The sequence below is a fragment of the Ornithodoros turicata genome, chromosome 2, assembly GCF_037126465.1.
Source record: "Ornithodoros turicata isolate Travis chromosome 2, ASM3712646v1, whole genome shotgun sequence".
In the NCBI taxonomy this organism is placed as follows: domain Eukaryota; kingdom Metazoa; phylum Arthropoda; class Arachnida; order Ixodida; family Argasidae; genus Ornithodoros; species Ornithodoros turicata.
Window position 1 is genome coordinate 122803750 of NC_088202.1, and position 20721 is coordinate 122824470.

General features: G+C 44.6%; 1 protein-coding gene across 1 annotated transcript in view; it reads left to right on the plus strand.

Moving 5' to 3' along the window:
• Positions 1 to 20721, plus strand: part of LOC135386026 (atrial natriuretic peptide receptor 1-like) — a 299570-nt gene that overhangs the window by 263867 nt on the left and 14982 nt on the right. Inside the window, exons 8-16 of the mRNA XM_064615737.1 lie at positions 5344 to 5473; positions 8622 to 8693; positions 8821 to 8898; positions 10401 to 10505; positions 11387 to 11458; positions 14677 to 14836; positions 15915 to 16070; positions 18772 to 18940; positions 19071 to 19220. Of these exons, the coding sequence (XP_064471807.1) occupies positions 5344 to 5473; positions 8622 to 8693; positions 8821 to 8898; positions 10401 to 10505; positions 11387 to 11458; positions 14677 to 14836; positions 15915 to 16070; positions 18772 to 18940; positions 19071 to 19220 (1092 nt within the window). The remainder of the gene's footprint in view (positions 1 to 5343; positions 5474 to 8621; positions 8694 to 8820; positions 8899 to 10400; positions 10506 to 11386; positions 11459 to 14676; positions 14837 to 15914; positions 16071 to 18771; positions 18941 to 19070; positions 19221 to 20721) is intronic.

Here is a 20721-nt window from a genome sequence, read left to right on the forward strand (position 1 = left end):
TGCTTGACATATTTGCGCAACTCTTTCGTCGCAGACCTGCGCATTTCTATACCTCGTTCACTTCCGGCTACTTGTCGCTTCTCGACCCGTTCCATTACTTTACTTGCGCATCGATCGGTAGCGTGCTTTCCACGTCGCGGGCAAAATTCTGTCGTTCATTCACATCACAGTCGCTCTCCCGCGAGGGGCAATTGATTGCAACGTGTCACAGTCGGACCGTTAGTTTGCTGCCATCCAGGCGGCAGGCCACGAGCAACACGAACTCGATGAAACGTGGCTGCGGTGTTTGTGCTATACAGGTGGTGCGGTCCGTGCAGGATTGCTGAAGCATCGGTCGTGCTTACTACATCCATGAATCCAGCGTTTGGTTTGCTTCGATAACAAAAGGCAATAAAATAGTTATTTAACAAATGGCGCAAAAGCATTCTTCGGTCTCGATTACTATACGCGAGTGAAAATACTGCTTAGTTTAAAAAAAAAAAACAGTTGACACTGCGCACGTAACGTAAATAAACGTGCAAAGCTTCAGTGTCTAGAGTTTTTGAGTTTTGCTTGATCTTCGAGGACCTTACCTTCCTTGCTACTGGATCTTAAGCTGTAAGATGACACAAAATTCATACAGGATTGTTGCAGAGTCTATTAAAAGGGGCAAAACGGAGTAACGTAATTCTAGGAGAGTTGTGCATAAGTCGTTACCCAGTAATTGCTTAAGAACTACTGGTTACTTTTCCGATGACGAAGGAAAGACTTAATTTGTTTGCAAAAAATTGAAACTATAGTAACGGATTTCGCTACCAAAAATGGGTAACTCGTTCCTGTTTTTTTCTTTTTTTTTAACCTGAATAATATCGTCAAGTAGTCGACATTCCGTGTGCCTCGAACGCGTGCTCACATGACGTGGATATCGCGTCCTCGGGGTTCCGCAGGTCCGTGTCCTTGTCCACGCACAGATATCTTAGGAGAAGAACCTATAGGACTTGCAAAACGCGACAACGAAGGAACAAAGGGCAGAGACAGGACGAGTCGCTTATCTAGGGCTATGTCTTCCGGCTGCTGTTCTTAAATGGACCTCTGGGCTCTTAAGACGATATTGGGAAGTATGCCGGCATTCAATGTGGTGGTGCAGGTGTTCACGAGAAAACGCACTTCATTTGGAACACCGCTTATCGTTGAAAGGCGATTCAGCGTAAAATGCTAGTCAAAATTAAGCACATGGCCATTTTACCCCTGAGCAAAGTAAAATAAACTTTGAGGCGAGAAATCAGTTTTATTTTTCAAGGTAATTTCCAGCTGCACTAATGCACTTGTCCCAGCGTTTCACGAGGGCTTGGATGCCAGCAGCGTGGAAATCCTTACCGGCGCGTAGCAGCGATGATCGGACCGCATTCTTGACCTCGTCGAGGCAGCTGAAGTGGCGGCCCCCAAGGAACGCCTTCAGTGGACCGAAGAGATGGAAATCGCTGAGGGCGAGGTCTGGACTGTAAGGGGGATGTGGCAGCAACTCCCAGCCAAGTTCCTGTAAGGTGCGTGTCGTGAGATGTGCGGTATGCGGGCGTGCATTGTCCTGTAGGAGGAGGACTCCTTTGGTGATGAAGCCCGGTTTCCGAAACTGGAGGTGTTCATGGATGATAGTGTTCAACGTTCCCGCAGAAAGGTCCGTCTTTCGAGCCAGTTCGAGACATGTTATCCGTCGATCCTTGAGAATCAGGCGCTCCACAAGTTGGATGTTCTCAGGAACTCTGACACTGGGCTCTGAGCCGTCCCGCCCGGGATCGCCCCGCACTGATGTACTGCCGTCTCGGAACCGTTTGCACCACTCAAACGCTTTGCTGCGGCTAAGTGTATCGTAGCCATACTGAGCCTGAAGTCTTCTGTGAATTTCAGATGACCTTACGCCTTCATTCACGAGAAACTTCATGACAATTCCGTGTTCGATGTGCGCGCTCACCTCGTTGTCGGCCATTTTGTCCAGCACGTGTCTTTTGTTTTGCACAAACTTTGGACCACCACGTGGTGAATGCGGAGGCCTGTCGCAAGTGAAAATGACGAAAAAGAAGTAGCGCGAGCCATTTGTACACTCAGGAGACAGAAAGTCCCGGTTTGACTTAAACACCCCTCGTAAAAGAGTAAGAGTAACCCGTCATATACCTGCCGGAACTGGTTCTTTTCCTTTCTTTTTTTTTTTTTTGTGACGGGTATTTATTTACTACATGAAACTCTACAGACACGTAGGGGAGAGAGAAGACACTGTATTATGTACATTATGGACATGGACATTATGTACATTATGGACATTATGGACACATACATTATGTAACAAAATTAAGATATGCACGGGTGCCACTCGGAGAATACAAGCTAATCAGCGATCACGCCAAAAGACACAATAAATGATCACGGAAGTAAAAATATCAATCGGAATGAAGGGAAGGCAGTCTATTTATAAACATGTCACTAGTCATTGAGAGAACAAGGTCTCGAGGAAGACGGTTGCACTCTGGGAGAGTTCAGACAACAAAATACCTTTTGAATACTCCAGCGCGAAAAAGTGGGCAACGTATCAAGTTACTTTTTTTTTTTCTCGATAACGTGTACAAAACTGATTTCTAGAGAGCATTTTGCTTGGCAAAAAAATATAATGTCATACAGATGAGTCCGAGGAAACACGGAAAACAAATGAAGATTAAACACACAGCCCTGACAGACTTGAAAGCAGCAAGTGAGAGTTGAATGGGCACATCAAGTTCTATACGGAGGAAGAAGGACGGTAACACACAAGAAACACAACGAGGCCAGTCGACGAAGCTACTTAGGTACTACAGGACTAAGGATCCCAGAGCAACCCTTTCTAGAGTACAACGATGGTCACCCATAGTGAATCTTAAGTTCGCTTACGCATACCTTCAGAATTATCACGGTTGCGAATGATTCAGGCGATTGTTAGGTGTGGATTATAAAGTTGAATTGCAATGGAGAATTGGGAGCACTTCCGGAGCAAGTCTTGCTGCTCTGTCTGGAGCAATTGCGTTCTATAGGCATTTTGGGAGCAGAGACCGAGTCTTCAATTGGCAGTTCTCGCGCGGCCTTGGGGCAAAGGTAGCCCTACGGAGCAACGTCAACTGCTCCGCTAAAATCGACAGATTTGACTGAAACTCCTGCATCACGTGGCATGTAGTTTGGGTTTTCCAGTTCCTGCCACTTCCCTCCATTCGGATTCTCTAATATAGCAGAAGCTCCCGCTGCAGGTGCTGCACCCATTTCGCATCGCATCCTAGCGCTTTGATCCTTTCATGACGAGACTGGGTGGATACTTTATTTTGCTTTTCGACTTTCTTTGGCTTTCTTATCCGGTCAAAACTTCGCCCGGTCGTGCGTGAGCGCCCCCACACCCACCACTTGCTCTAACGGGTGCGTGAATGTTCCAATCGCAAATACAGATCGTATGCTCTTGGCCAGTGCCGTGTATGCCAAAGGGAGTCTGGCCATTAATGGGACCTGCCTATACCTGGAGCTCCACCCACTTTTTGAGCTCTCTGGCCAATCACGATCCAAAATACAGTTCGCTATTAATCCCAGGCTATCCAAGCTATATATTACCTGTATTTACTGTGTGCCGACATTTTCGGGATACCGGATTGGATTAGATTGAATACGATGTTCCCTGACGACCTACCAATATAACGGATTTTGCGTCCACTTTTAAAGGCGCCATCTGGGTGGAGAGGGGCATGTCGGGAAGACTCAGAATAGCAGAAGTGCTTGCTAGCAGAACTGATTGGCCGGAAGAACCGCATGGTGGAACAGACTGCCGGTATTATACATATTTTAACTATGAAACCTAATAAGATTGAATCAAGAACGGGCAAAGGTGTGCATATGAATAAAAGTATGTCATAAAATGCAAATTTTTGGCCATCCGTAGCGTTTTCTTGCTATTTGCATGTGGTCGCTGTCTTTACTATAGGCCTAACAAGGACGACGAAGCATATTATTTTCAGGTAAACATCAACACTGGAACGTAATTTAAAGGTGAATTTTTCGGGAAAATTTTGGTGTCATGGTGGCCCGTATAGGAAATGGCAGTGAAAAACGCTCAATTTGATTGACAGGTCGAGCCTCTTTTTAAGGCTCCACCTAATGGCCAGACTCCCTTTGGCATACACAGCACTGCTCTTGGCCGGAGTGGGGCGCTCCCTCGTGGAGTGGCCTGACTGCTCCATATTTGCCGTTGGAATTCAACATAACTGAAAAGTACAAGAGCAGCTGGGCCTATATACCCTTTTCCAGTCAATCTCACACCCAGCGTTTTTGCAGCCAGCACAAGCCAGAGAGGAGAAAAGCGAACAAGGGAAGAAGCACAAGGTGGTGTGCTTTCCTTCTCTCTGGTTTGCGGGGTCAACTGTTTTCAAAATGTTCCCCCTGCCAGGCGGCGCTGCGCTTTACATACGGCTGCGTCCACGAGAAAACAGTGTCCCCAGACACGCCACATGGAAATAGGGTGTCTTATACACCTGCCACACTGGCGTTTCGATGGTCATGGAAAGCGATGATAATCGAATTGAATGATAATCGGACGCTGCTACACAGTCACTTTGGATTAAGCTCGGCGATCCTCAACTGTATCATCAACAGATGTATCATTGAAGCTGTCGATGATAATGGAAAACCGCCAGTGGCAGTCTTGTACACAGCGAGCAAGCCAGCGGAAAACAAAAATTCGCAATAAAGCGGCAAAGTGAGTAAATGCGAGTTAATAAAGTACAAAATTATAAGTAATCTGATCGGTACCGTGTAATTAGAATCATTATATTTACTTTTTTTTTACTCTTCAGCACGTCGCGCATGCACAAAGCACCCGGTGTGAGCCCTCTGAAAGTCTTCTGCTTTCGTGACACCAACGAAAAGAAGCAAAATGCAAACAACTCAACAATAAAAAACAGTATTAAAGTTCCAAAATCTTCTTTTGCACTTAGGTTTGCTTCTCTGTGCTCATGTTTTATACTACAAAGGCTTTATGCGGAGAACTCGCTTACCACGCTTGGCGCCATCCGACGTGTGACATGCCGATCTCTCAATGAGGATCATCAGATCGCCCGTGTAGCAGCGGTCAAGCATCAATGAACATCGAAATGTCGCACGGTGATCGCTTTCGACGACCATCAGAGTTTGACGCGAACGTCTTTTCCAGGGTTAATATCTTGCCAAGTTCGACACATAGAAAAAAAGAAAAAAAAAAAGGAAAATGAATGTCTCTCAATACCCTGCAGCAGGAACAATCCGTACATGATGTAATCAACCACATATATGAAGTATCACAACCACTTTAATATCAACGTTTTTCAGGCACTTTAAACTCGAGGCTGAACTGGCATCCATGACATGGAAAATCCGCTGGGAGGAAATATCTACCTCTTCACACGGCAATTTCAAAAGGCTTGGATCTCGAATAAGCATTACGAGAGCAAGTATCGTGGTAAGCCGATGAATATTTCACTGTCTCCCGTTCAAAGATACTGCATCAAGTGCGGACCAGTTCGAAGGCAGACGAGTTGCTTCCCTCCCTCCCCACTGTAAACGTTATTGATAAGTCACACAGCAGTGAATTATGGCAGCCAAGATAATCTACGGCACGGTGGGCAGTTCAACGGGAGCTTTCAACATGCTGTTGATTCATGATTAAACTGCCGAGAAAGGCGAGAGGTGAGAAAGGTGGGAAGGCGGCGTTTTCGCGTGAAAGGAAATAGAAAGATTGAGAACCAGAATTAGAGAAAATGCTACCTCTCAGTTGCTATACTTAGTAAAGAGGGTCTTCGTCGCGGACTACTTTCTACGAGGTTCTCCGTTTACATAGAGCAGCATTGTGAAAGTTAATCTTATTTTGAATATGAAAGGCAAACAGAAGCAACGGCATCAAAGCCAGAATTATTTTTTTCTTTTAGTGAGTGTGGTTTTTGCTCTTGTGGTTTGGCGTGTCAGTTAGGTAATTTAGGTGTATCAATATTTTCCTTTGGGTTGGAGGGGAAGTAAAAAGCCGAGGGGGCTTGACTTTGTGGCTTGAATTCATTGCAGGAAACGAAAGACACCGCGGCTCGCACATGAAATTTGTAGAACACAGGATAGAAGGTGTTAGTTCGTGGTACCAACATCAAAATACTGAACTGTGGGTTGCATAAGATATCTAATCAAAGTCAGTTGACCTTGAGAAAGTTGGCTCATGGCAAAGTGAATTAAAAATGGAAGCAATTTCCCTCTACAAGGTAATGAACATACGGGAAATAAATGACGTTTTCATTTTTTTGTTTATTTGCTTATGCAGTTAGTATCTTTTAGCGAGAAAGTACGAGAGGCACTGGGAGGCGCAGTCAGAGGTGCAGTCCCTTACCAAGTATTCATCTGCAATGACATTCTGTTGTACAGCACTACCAATAACTGGGTATACTGTTCAGTGTACAAACGTGGCCAATTGTGTAGCAATGAAGAAAAGAAGAAAAAGAAACAGTTTGCGGTACTGATGCACACTCGCATGCATAAACGGCTGCCACATAACTCTTCCAATTCCACTGCATTCAGCACCACAAGATGAATGAACAGCAGAAGCAGGGAAGCAGTCTTTCAAATCTCATCTTTCCCGAGCAACGCTCTCAGAGAGATTGTCGCCCTTCGTCTGTATTTGATTGAGCGTAGATTCGTAACATGAACACACAAAAGGAGAAAAAGGTAGAGAGTAACCTTTGTTGCCTTCACTGCATCTCTCCTCCGTTCGGCTTTATAACTTATCGTTTAGAAATAGCTTCCTGTAACTCTTACGCGTTTTAATGTTCACAAGTCTTCATCGGACTACGTTTTATTTCGCTTGCGCGTTGTCAAATGAAAACAGGGCAGCATTACTAATCTTACTTTTACTCAAAGTTCCCTCTATTTGCTCTGTGTGATTAAATTTTATCCTCTTTCGTGCGGAAAGACTACGAATCTGCGGTTGCATAAGGTAGAAAATGGGAGGAGAAGTCAAATGTCAACCTGGCGCATACGAGTGCGACTGAGCTAAGTGTATACAGTTCCAGACTCGCGTTTATTTTACATGCTATTTACCGTTGAGTTTCCCGTGCTCTGAGAGCCTAATGCACCAGATTACATTTAAATAAATAGAGTCGATTGATGTGTACTTTCGTACCGTCCTTTGCTCCATTGTGCTGAGGTTTATTCGGACGTGGAAAGACAACGTTGGTGACGTTTTTGTGTTTATGGTTTTTTTAATTCCGTGTTAGCGACGCGAAGCAACTCGGGCTATGAGCGGCGTACAGACGTGGACAGGTGGAGACAGGACAGCAGGAAGGAGTGGGGAGCTAGTATGCGTCGTGGACCGACTTTAGGGGGAACTGTGCCGACATTCATCTGGAAAGCCTTCGGAAAACCCAGGGAAAACCTCAGACAGCACAGCCGGTGACAGGATTCGAACCCGTGTCGCCTCCCAGTTTCGGCGTGGGGAGCGATTATCCTAACCACTATGCCACGGGAGCTGGTTTGTGTTTACGGTGCGGTTACGGTATCAGATGCAGCGTGTCTGTTCTTGTGAGTCTCACGGAGTCTCCAGTCTCCAGTCTCAACAGAGGCTACACGGACTCATTTACACGTTCAGTAAAACAAACTTTGTTCTAGTCTCCCGTTGACCACGAAAGGCCAGTGAACTGCACTTGAGGCTCAAGCTATGCGGTAACCGCGAGAACACTAGAAAACCCGCTTGATCTCATTGCAAATAATCCCTTATCCAGTCAACTTAGAAATACCGTGCTTAACGCACTCTAGGAAGAAGCATTACACGTTTCGTATGGCTTACTAGGGGTGGGTACTGTCGTGTGTTATTCGAGAGGTCTAAAGAATCGTGAGCGTGCCCCGACTCCGGCTCCCTGTACGTCTTGCGAATCGGATACGGAGAGCCATTCGAAATGTTTTGGGCGGCGTTTTTACATTTTTTCTCGTTCGTGTTTTTCACGGAGCCAAATTGCCCTTATCGCCGGACTGCCCTTACTTACTATTTTTGAAGCAAACGAACGAGAAATATGGTAGCGTGAAAAAGGGCTTACTGAAACAGAGGCATCCCCATGGTACACTTCCAACTACGCCGACGTGGCGGTACCTGTGAGCCATGGGAGGAACTGAAATGGTCACTGTGACATTCCGTTCGCTTAGCTGGTTTGTCTCCACTGCTGTGTCATTCTTTCTGCCTCTTTCTTTCGTCTATCAAGCACTTCTCAAATGTGGAACAAAAGACCATGCACAGTTCATCTCTTGCATGCAATTCGTGCGTTGGTCCCAAACAGTGGGCGAGCCTCGCCGGTCGCTATATTGATTTCACGAGTCGGATTCGGAAAGTGTCTCATTTTCAGGCTTAGGAAGCCGTCAGCCTGTAAAATGTATGTGCCGCCGACTCAGCTGGACGCGTTCTGATTGGCTGACAGAGATACAGAGTCGGAATTGGAGGGAGCTTACGATTCTCTAAACCTCGTTAATGTGTAATGCAATTTAGTGGGTCCCCTGCAGCGCGTGTATATGTAAAACCGTAAATATATATGATTCAATTATACTCACTGCTCTTTGCTTACCCGTGCTCTTCACATTTTCAGAGCTCCAATTCATCCGAAACGTTGTTCCTTGGTGATGGGAAGCAAATTTTTATTCGCACCGGCTTGTATAAGGTTGGTAGTGATGCATCTCGAAGCTCTGAAACGTATTATAATATGCTGTAGAAAGCACCGCAGGCTGTGGGTAAATGTAAATACGTAGAATATAGATAATAATTCACTTCTTTCAATTCCTCGACAGGGCATGGTCGTGGCTATCAGACCTTTCAACAAAATGAAGCTAGAAATTACGAGACCACTACTGATGGAGTTGAAAAACGTAAGCTAACGTTGCTTTGGTGTGATATTTATGTGAACCCAATGTTTGATTGCTCATGTGTGAAATCTATTCTGGGGCTTCAGCGACCTCATTACGGAAAATAGTTAAATAAAGCAATCGAAGCGACCAAGTGCAAGAACAATTTATTTGATCTATATTATATTTTATATCTCTATCACATTTATTTAGCATTTACAGATTTTTTTATAAAACAGCTATGAGAACAGCATAGATGTCGTTTTTACAGTTGTGTTCTACGGCCAGGCGGACATCCTCTGGAAGAATGTATGTAACTACAAGATTACTGATCACCTAAAATTCATTACTTAACTCTTAATTATGGGAGGATATGTTTATTATATAAAAAAATACGAGGGAAAGCTTAGCCACCGCTACGGCGGCTTGCTATTCCCAGGAAAGAAAGGGAAAAAAGAAAAAGAAAGACAAACAAAAAGAATTAATTAATTAGGGAATTTCCGGCAAAAGCGAGATAGCTGAACGGGAGACAATCATCGTTGAAAGCCATTCTGTCCTTTAAGAACACAGAAACGAGCGCGTGCCGTGAAATATCCATTGCTGAATTTCGGTATGCAAATGAGACGAAACTGAAACCAGAGAGTCTTAGGAGCACATCACCTTCGCCGACGGAGGCTTATCTGAGCGGGAAAGCGGTTTATCTGGACCGCAGGTCGGCACCTACTCCAATCATCTCCATGGCTCCAAATCACGTGGCCCTCTGACGTGAAATGAGCGCTGCCCTCCCGGCATTTTCGGTTTCGGCTCATTTTTCTATCAAAATTAGGAGATGGATATTTTAACACACGTGCATGTTTGAGGATTTTTATTAAACCGTGGAATGGTTTTGAACGAGGATAGTTTCTCATTCTGCTATCTCGACTTTGCCCGAAATCCCCAATTAAAGAAGCAATTAGTAATTTTGTGGTTGCATACTTTCTTCCAGAGGTCGTCCGCACGGCGGTATAACTCAACTGCAAAAACGACATCTATGCTGTTCTCGTAGCACTTTTATAAAAATCATGTAAAGGGTAAAAATAAGCACCCTGTATAATAACTTCCAAGCATAAACTCACTGAAACGCGAAACCGCTCTCTCACGTTCACTCAACGGCGTAGCTAAATTGACTGATCCAATGCACCTATTCCTGGGCACCTATTCATTGTAATACCCCTGGAAAGTGGCGTTACACCCGGTTGTGACGTAATATCTCTTGGTACCCTCCGCCACTCAAACTGTTATCGAACTGTTATCGAACTGTTTCGCTCGTCCACTTCGCGAACACGGGCGAGAGGCGATATTTTTTAGCCCCCCCCCCTTTTTTTTTATCAGCGCCATTACATTAACGTGAGCGAATTCATGATCTAAGAGAAGTTTCGTAAGAAAACTCTATGTAGGAGACCCTAACGAGCGAGCTTCAACAAAGCGAGAGTACTTCTAATCCTGGTCACAGGGCACGGTTAATTAGGTTTGGTCCTTGGCTTTAGATGAAGGATCTCCAGCACGACCACATAGTGCGCTTCCTGGGGATATGCGAAGAGCCGCCACATTGCTGCCTCATTACGGAATACTGCCCAAGAGGAAGTTTACAGGTATGCTCCTCATATTAAACCAAGCTGGGCCTACCTTTTCGCAGTCGCATAATTACTCGCTTGATAGCAGCTATCCATTCTACATGCGCTTGGAATATACCACAATATACTAGCACAAAAAAGCGAGCCCCTACGCATTAAAATGTGGCCTGTTTTGATCCTGTCTTGCCATATCAAGGACAGTGTCCTTAACGTTCCGCTTCGTCGCAGCGACAGTCAGTAATCAGGGACACACGCAGGACGCTCAAGTCTTACTTGTCGTTATTCTTCCTTCAATAATAGCACCGTCTGTTACACGTAAGTCTTTTGTGAAGCCTCCGATATTGGAACATATTCCGACGCTCGCGCACCGTAATGCATTTCCTAGTGCCATATTTCTTACGTAAAGAAGCTCGCGATTTCATTTCGTTGGTCTGGTCTGCCGAAGCGTGCGTTTTGAGTACCTGGAGATGACAAGCAGCATGGGAGCTCACGTAAAAACACGTAATTTACTAAGTGAGCCTGGCACAGCTATAATTAAGCTTCATCTGAAACATGCTGCTTGCGACAGACTTGTCTGAAATGGACAGCTCGCGGATTATCCTGTCCAACTTATCCAAGTGTTCCAATATTGTTTCTTCAGACTAATAGACTCCTACAGCACTCTGCCCACCCTCAAACACAATAACGGTGCATCTCCTTCAAGGGTGGCCGGGCCGATACGGGCTGCTGTTCCTTTGAATGAAGGTTTCAGACAAGTGTGTTGCAAGCAGTACATGTGAGCCCTTGCTATTTGGAAATATATGAGGTGCGACAGTGAATTTCATGCGGCCGCTTCCCTGAAAGTTATACTTGCACTTGAATTTTAAGCTCCTTTTCTTTTATTTATTTTTTTCTTCCAGGACATACTCGAAAATGACGAAATCAAGCTGGACTGGATGTTCCGCTACTCTTTAATGCACGACGTCGTCAAGGTAACTGGTCCTGCTTACTGACTGCCGACGTTTAACAAATAATCAAGCTTGTACTCCTACGTCCGCTATGCTTATTTGATTGATTTGAGAGCCTCCATATCTTATCTATACAGAGTAGTCTGCAGTTTGAGAACAATAAAAACATGATGGCGAGTGGCGGAGCTCACACTTAAACATGGCGTTCTGCGGGTACACGCCCAAGCAGCACAATGTACTGAAAGTCGAGTGCAATAGGGGTGGACGGGTAGGTGCAAGGCCTTGAACAGACTCTTGAAACTAAAGAACATTGATAAGACACATACCGTCCACCCCTATTGCACTCGACTTTCAGTACATTTTGCTGCTTGGGCGGACTTCGCTGCGTCTTCGTTACCAAAGGGTTGTACATCGAACTGACAGAGATATCGTTTCTTTATTTTTCTTTTTTGTTCAAACCATTTACCGAAAGTCGCATGAAATAATCTAATCCAGTGCTTCTTTCTTATGTTTTCGTCCTGCTAATTTTCAGTCTGGGCACCGCGACTGTTTCCTAGCAGCGCTAAATAAATAAAAAAGAACAGAAAAGAACAAGAAGGGAAAGAATACCTCAGATGAGCAAAGAAAGTCAGAGGATCAGGAAAATACTAACAGAGCACATAAAAACATCAAGGTGACAGACGACCATTTCCGAACTCGGCAAACCCTTTCCTATATATATATAGGGAACAAGTGGTACAGCAGAATAAAGCGTTTCACACGTAAATGACCATGGTTCCACGCCCTCCCCGCTGGCGATGTAGCTCTACTTCAACGATCAATAAGGTGGAAACAGATCTATAGCTGTGCTCTGAGTGAGCGAGTGAGTGGAAAAGAAAAAAAGAACAAAAGTATGAAGAAAATTGGCACCACCAACGTGGAAGCCGGCTACTCGATACCACGTAAACAACTCTGAACACATGAACGTACTGGACACTTGGTGTGAAAACACTCAGATACGATAGCTGTGCTGTGTTTTCTCAGACTTATACACGTTCCTTGAAAAAGATAATTGGTTGCCGTCACTATTACTCTGGCGACAAAAGTATGTTTTTACCGCTACAAATTAATCGGCTAAAATTATAATAAAGCAACGGCTAGAACAGTAACGCGTTACTTTGACCGTTACTTTCGGTAATAATAAGTCATATGGCCAACTAGAGTTACTGAAATTACACATACATTCATCTGCTTTCTGAGATCGGAGTTCGTGGCCTTTTACAGGATCGCGGCTTTATGGAAACGCATTACGCAGTTAAATAACAAATTGTTTTCGTCTTTACTCCCCATTACCATGAACATTTCTGAAGAGCTGAAGCCATGGCGATAAATCAGGAGAGCTTGTTGACACGGTAGTATCGAAGAGGAAGGACAACCGCAACTACGAACGATATCGTTCAAAGCAACCACTCTGTTGCATATCGTTCGAAGGCGTTAGCCCCTGAGGTCTTCACAATAGAAGCGCTCAACCGCACTACATTCTAACTCGGAAATTCCAGGTAACTTACTCTGCACGAAGCTTTCCCTGTATATACAGCAGGTTGCGGTAGGAAGAGAGTAAGGTGTCCCCAGTCACTCAAAATACATGTGCACAGTGCTGTCACAATGACCTCCACTTATAGTGGTAGAAATAAAAGCAGATAGGACAGGCCGTGATGGAGCCTGTGGGTTCGTTTCGTCAATGGACTAAGCTTAGTCGAAAAGTAATCGATTGCCCAAAAATTGTAATTAAATTACTTGAACAATTACTTTGTCGCAACACTAATCACTTATTTGCAACACTACTCTAAAAGAAATTGATTACTAGTAATGCAATTACTGGTAACGCGTTATGTACAAGTCTGTTGAAGGGTTACTGCATGAGCTACCCGTCACTAATACATGGTGTATTAATATTGCTAGGTGCATCCCTAAAAAGGGAAGGTCACACTGAACACCGTCGGAGGCTACAGGGACTGCGCGACGCCAGCTTCGAATTGTCACTTCCGTTAGAGATATCGATGAGGGTTATGACGGCCTCCCTTCTTTGCGGCATTGCATAACACACGCGTTAGACGCCCGAAAATGCGGTATGTTAAATTGCCTTCGGCTGAATGCACATCAATACCTTAGCGGTGTCTTCCAAAGCACGGTATGCTTACGTGCATGCCCTGCATAATTCATCATGAACATCCAAGCTTCATGCCAAGGGGCGGCATAGAGGCTACTGGGAAGTCACGGCGCTCAATATGGAATGGCATTAAGACTGTGAATCACTGTGCCTTTCGAAAGCTCAGTATCTGATTTCCACCTCATTTCGAACTTCCATCAAACGAAATCCCTATACAATACCCTCTTCTGTCACGGAAAGTAGCATTTTCCGAAAACGTTACTGCGTGACCCCTAGCAAACCCCATACATCCCACCTTTGCGGCGAAGAAGGAGGAGGAGGAGGAGGAGAAGAAGAAGAATTATTATTTTTATTCTTTTTATAATTATTATTATTATTAATGTTGATGATTGGGGAGTTTCTACTTCTTCTGCAAGTTTGTAGATGATTGTATTAACAATGACAATACATTCCACTTCAACAGATACATATTAGCATTAATATTCATATCAATACATATACCTTAGGACTCATATTAGCCATCTTCTTCGTACCGCTACCGGATACAGGTTACCGGATACAGGTTACCGGATACAGGTAGCCGCAGTGACGGCCGTGTCCATCACTTTTTACAAAGCTAAGCGAAAATAACTTGGTTAAAGAGACAGGCCCTTTATCTGCACTATAACGACAGCACTGAGTCCAAGCAGAACAAGCTACTGAACGTGGAGGTGCATGGTGGTGGAATAGCAAATACCTCACTACTGCGACTTACCTCATCTCGCGGGACTGCACACGAGCTGCAACTTTCAACAACACGTTCGCCCTGATGCATTCGCACATTCTGAACATTATGCTCTTTGGAAAGTCACGTACACTTTCTGTGAAAGTAAAGTGTTGGAGATGAAGGCGAAATAACCACACCGTCGAAAGAGCCACTCCATCGCTAATGAGTCCCGAAAAGTATTTTGTTATTGACTTCAATAGTGAGTCCCTTGCTGGATGGGCGAAGCGCCTCCTTAAGCTTGCCGTGGCTGATTAACAGAGGGACGCCTGATGAAGTGATGTTTGTCTAGTGAACTATAACGAACGGGGCTGCATTGTTTGATTTCAGGGTATGGCATACTTGCACAGCAGCGAGATTCACAGTCATGGCAATCTCAAGTCGTCAAACTGCGTCGTCGACAGCCGCTTTGTTCTCAAGATTACAGACTTCGGGTTGCATTCACTTCGGTTCTACGATACGAATGAAGATTCGTACGCATACTGGAGGCGTAAGTGGAACCCACAGTCAAGTGGATTACATTACGCCCGTACATCCAAGACGCACTCCCAAAACAAAACAAAAAAGGCCTTGCCTGGGGTGGAGGATGAAGATCGAATCGAACAACAATGCTCATTTGCTCCGAGTTATTAGGGGGTTTCGGTAAGACGGAAGGCTTCCACGATAACTCTTCAGGAAACATGATAATTCAATCTCCTTGTTCCCTTGAAGTGACTGACATCACGCTGCTATCAATTTGACGGGTTCCTTAATTGTACCGTTTTTGTAGCTTCCACTCCACTAAAATTCCCAACTGCACTGACTTGCCCTCAGGAATGATGGAATATGCTCGCCGTAAGTGCATTTGCTTTTCTTCCGCTATCCTGCTTACTCCACGCACAAGGGGCATCAAAGATCCCCACAGAGGTGTCAATAAAATGGGATAAGCCTTGTGGTGATGAGCAGCGTATACATCCCACTTCTTACATTTCGTATATTGTCAACGCAATTAACGAAGTGGGGTTGTATATAAACATTGGAGCAGAAGAACGGAGGTCCCCGCGCTGGTTTCGCCCGAAACGCGTTCACTCTTTGGTGCGCATGTCAGAACATTTGCGGACGGGTGTAATGGCGGCACACTTTGTCTTCCTCTCCAACCAGCGTGATGCCTCAAAAGTTCTTTAAAGAAATGCTATCGCATTTCAAACAATATCTCAATAGAGTGAAACGCACGCGACCTACACTTCTCTGCGCTACCTTTCCAGGTACTCTTTCCCCCGCACTTATGACATCTCCTGCATACTGTAAGTGAATTGACCGCGTCATAGCACCAACGATGCTGGACCACGTGAAATATGAGCAGGAGCCTCCAGCAGCTATCCTAGGCTGCTGGCTAACCCAAACGAGGAAAACTTGCGCTCTAAGAGAGAGTTCACCGATGGGAGGTCACCAAGAGATCAGCAAGGAATGTTAAAAGACCTCGAAATTACGTCCACGGGACCCTAACACGAATAAATTATATAATTATTCATTGTGTCTTTGTAATCGCTAACCGTAGTCCTTGTACTCATGAGCGTCCTTCAACGCAGGTATGTTATGGACAGCGCCTGAACTGCAGCGCATGGGCGAGCAGCCTCCTTCTGGAACGCAGAAGGGTGACGTCTATTCCTTCGCCATTATAGCGCACGAGATCGTTCTTCGCCAAGGACCATTTTATTTACCTACCTTGGAACTGGGCCCAAAAGGTAAGCAGTAAAACATCAATCAGCACCATGTTATCAAGGCTGGTGAACCACTTTTCATTTTGGGCATAGAATTATAATGAGGTGAACGAGAGACATGTTTATGAATAGGACGCGTAGTGGGTCAATCGGTGCACAAATGTCGACATCAACAACAATATATTGTTCTTCCTAACTGCACTATAGTCATGATCAAGACAAACGAAAGAAGCGAAAATGCGTTTAGGCTACCCATATGCAAATGAATTAAGATATAATATAGGACAGGTACCCGGTCAAATGGCATAAACGCAGGTTAGCAGGTGGATAAAGTCCACACCATAGTAGACACACACACACACACACAAAAAAAAAAAAGATACAACAGCATTCAGACGATTCTCGAGGCGACTCTTCGACGGCGATGACGACGACTCATTTGTGATGCGTTATATTTTTCGTGTGTCTACGCTTCGATCTCTTACACCATGGAACAGGTATCTCTTATGCAACTAACGGCGAATTCGCTAGTCATTTTTGTGCAGCGCAGTAGAAGTGTGCCGGTGTAGAAACGAACGAATAGCGAACGGAACGACCAATGAAACGCCAGGCACGTTCCACTGAAGCGACCATTGTAATGGCAAATTGCACTGGTTGTTGGAGTGCAGAATATCTTGCGCTTGCTCTAGTATGCATGTTAAAGTGGTCTCTCTTGTGCAAAGTGCGTAGGTCGTTTCATTGGTCGTTCCCATCGCTCTTGGTGCGTTTCTACATGCTACTCATAACTGGCACACTTCACTGCGCTGCACGAGAACTACCAGTCGAATTTGCCATGACGTGTACAATCGAGCCAGTGGGAGCTTTTCTGCACTTGAACGAAAAGCAGAATTCGCCATTAAACTTTTGAGAGTATTCCTGCTTTTTTGTTTCGTGATAACACCAAACGGTACAAAAGCTGAGCAAGAAACATGAGCAATATGCTTCCTGCGCTGTTCTTGACGTAGCCTTCCTGAACTGTCAGCCGTGAACGTTGTCACCAATTTCTTCGTTCGACTCGCAGTATCTGGCACTTAGGATCAAAGAGCCTAAATACGATCCCTTATCTTTGGTTGTGAGTATACAGGGTGTCCCAACGAAAAAGGGCCAGGGGCTAAAGAAAAAACGGAGTGCTCTACACAAATGGAAGCAACTGTACGTGCTTGGCAGTTGTGTGGTCTATCCAAAAATATTTTTTTCATCGCCCCTTGTCAATTAATTAGCGGTAATTATTTTTATAACTTTTTAATTATCGGTTTTAGCTCTCAGGTGTCAATGAGGAAGTTGTAGTACATGTCGAAAAAGACGCAACTGAAGTGGTTCGAGGTCGCTATGACTTGTCGTTTCGTTTTTTCCCGGGTTTAAAAGTTGGTGTCAGATGCCGGGCGGACCGCAGATCGCTGCCCACAATCCGGCACCCGCGGGCGACGATTCCAGCGCCCTCCGGCGTACATTGACCTTCAGATTAGCGCTTGGAGACCATCCTTGAGCCACGTCACCCAAGAGGAAGATATTTCACCTGTTTCACGGCACACGTATCAGAGTGCACTGCAATCGTCGCGCGCGGGCGCCGAATTATGGGGAGCGCTCTGTGGTGCGCGCGGCTTCTAAAACCAATTTTTAAACCCGGGAAAAAACAAAACCACAAGCCATAGCGACCTCGAACCACTTCAGTTGCGTCTTTTTCGACATGTACTACAACTTCCTCATTGACATCTGTGAGCTAAAACCGATAATTAAAAAGTTATAAAATTAATTACCGCTAATTAATTGACAAGGGGCGATGAAAAAAATATTTTTGGATAGACCACACAACTGCCAAGCACGTACAGTTGGTTCCATATGTGTAGTGCACTCCGTTTTTTCTTTAGCCCCTGGCCCTTTTTCGGTGGGACACCCTGTATAGTGACTATATTTCTCCCGGTCGTCAGATGTCTGTTGAAGCACTTTAACTAACAACAACAACAACTTTATTGCAAGATGATGAATGGGGAGTTTCATCGCCAGGGGCGATACTCTACCCCATTGCTGGTGGTGATGCGGGTAATGAAATAATGAGCCCCTTCACAATAAAGATCGCTTGAACTAGTTTCCTTTTGCTCCGCCAGTTAATTAACTTTATACACATAATTATTCTGTATAGGCTTCGCGATGCTGAGACGGTGTGTACTGTAATTCATTAATGTACGAAGTATTAGTTTATTTTGTATGTGTCTTGTGATGTACGTTGAATTGATGACATGGTATGAGTACTATGTAATAATGGTGAAAGATGAAAGTCACTGAAAAGTTTAGCCAGCTGTAGGGCTCGAACCCACATCTTCTGGATTATGTGATTGTCCCTTCTATGTTGTTCCAGCCTCAGAACATCAGTTCTCTCATGTTCACTATGTAATAAGTTCCGGACCTGAAGGACGGGGTCTGGAACACGTCAAGCTACAAATGCAGCTTTTTTCCCAGATCTCCGGGTTCACCTCTTGAGCGAAAATAAATATTATTATTATTATTATTATAAATGTACACGGAATTTGTACCATAATTTTTATTTATATGCCCCTTGCACACGGTACAAACGACGATGGTCACAGCGATAGGGTGGTGTTGCGGTGGACGCAAATACATCTGGTAACGGCCAGATCACCCGAGCCTCTTGTTCTTATTTTGGTCGTTTCTTTTCACACTTTCATAGAAATTGTCGCCAACGTGCGTCTGGGTCACAAAATTCCATTTCGACCGTTCCTTGAGAACGACTCTTGCAGTGAAGAAGTAACTCAAATGATACGAAAGTGCTGGGCAGAGGATCCTTTGGAGCGCCCGGATTTTCAGTCTCTCAAGCCTCTTATACGGAGGTTCAACAAGTAAGTGAAGCTCCCTAAGGCAGTTCAGAAGTTAAACTGCATTCCGCGCAAAGCTTAATATCGCCGATAAAGAACATCGCCTGCCTCGAAAGAGTCGCCAGCGTTTGTCTTTCAATTGTTTTCCTTACAGGGAAAGACAGGGAGTGAACATTTTGGACAACTTATTATCCAGAATGGAACAATACGCGAACAACTTAGAGAAGCTAGTCGAGGAACGAACGGCAAGTTACTTAGAAGAGAAACGCAAGGCAGAAGAACTGTTGTACCAGCTGCTACCTAGGTAAATATATTGGGTGTAATATACGAGTGGACAGTGACAGTGGTCTCAGACATCCTAGACGTGCAGGAAAGATGAAGGGTCTCGTCGACGTCCACGGAAGGCACCTACATCCTAGACGTGCAAGTGAAACAAGGGACACGCATAAACGCAAACATATTCGCGCCTTCTTCAGGAAGTTTTGATCTAAATGTATGTCTTATCATCAAGTCTTCTGATGTAATGCTCTGAAGCCATAAAGAAGAGGACGACGAGGCAATCGCGTACCCCATATCTCCGAACGAAGGCTGGTCGCATATTCCGCGTCAGATCTACCTAGGTGTCGTATGCAAGCGTTGCTATTCGTTCGTTGGATGAATTATAATTCAAAGCAAAAGAACAAAAAAAAAACAGAAAAAGAAGAGAAATCCGTATAACCTGAGAAACCGTAGTTCCCTTTCATACTGGCTCTGTGACGATGGCACATTGGATCTGGCAAAATAATATCTACTTAAGACTGGCCCGCATTGTGGCACTCAAATGTGCGTCCGTCCGGCAGCGTCCGCGTGCGACGCCTACATTTGTTTAACATTTCCGTGCAGATCTTGGCGCAACCAGTTTGCTGAATATGCTTCATAATCCCATAAAATCGGGCTGTGGAACCAATCAAATGCTCTCCTGTCGCGCAGCCGCAATGACGTCGTACCGCAATTGACGTTCGTGAGTTGTAATAGATCGTACGTTGTTGATTTTGCGTACGTAAGCGATAGCGTGGTGGTTCTGTTCAATTGCGCAAAGCTCTGAAGCTCTGCTTGTGTCTTGTGCGTGCGCAGAACCACCAACGCTATCCCTTACGTACGCAAATGCGATAGCGTACGATATACTAAAACTCATTTTCTGGCGTCGCTCATATTTTCGCTAGCTTGTGCTTGCGTCGTCTTGGGTTGTTCCGTCCAAAAGTTGGGCTCGCTGAATAGGTGCGTTTCCGATCCGATCCATCTGCTGCGTATAAGACTAAGAACGATGAGAAGAACCCGAGTCACGGAGAAAACCAGGCTTGTACAAGATTCTCACAAAACGTATTTAAGTTAAGTTACGGAGTACCGGGCGAAAGAAGCAACTGAGTGGAATACTAAATACCCAGTCTTGAAAAGTATGTACGAGAGTATTAAATACCCTTAAAAATAACTCGTGAATTGCAAGTTACTTTGACGTCGCAGTTGGAATTCGCTATCAAACAAATACTAAGAGCGTAAAGCTGAAAATGGCATTACCAAACAGCTTTATTATCTGGCAGGAACAACTCATTTTCAAAATTACTATCCCATAGCCTGCCTCGTTTTTTTTCCCCTTAACACATTATCCCCAGTAGTGAAATGAAGTTCTACAGGTGCGCACGAATGCTCTACAGAAACGACATAATTTACTTTTAATATCGTTTACTACGTTTAATACGTTTACTTTTTTATCGTTTACTTTTTTCTCCTTATCGTTTCTTTAACCTTATAAAGGGGTTATCAATATT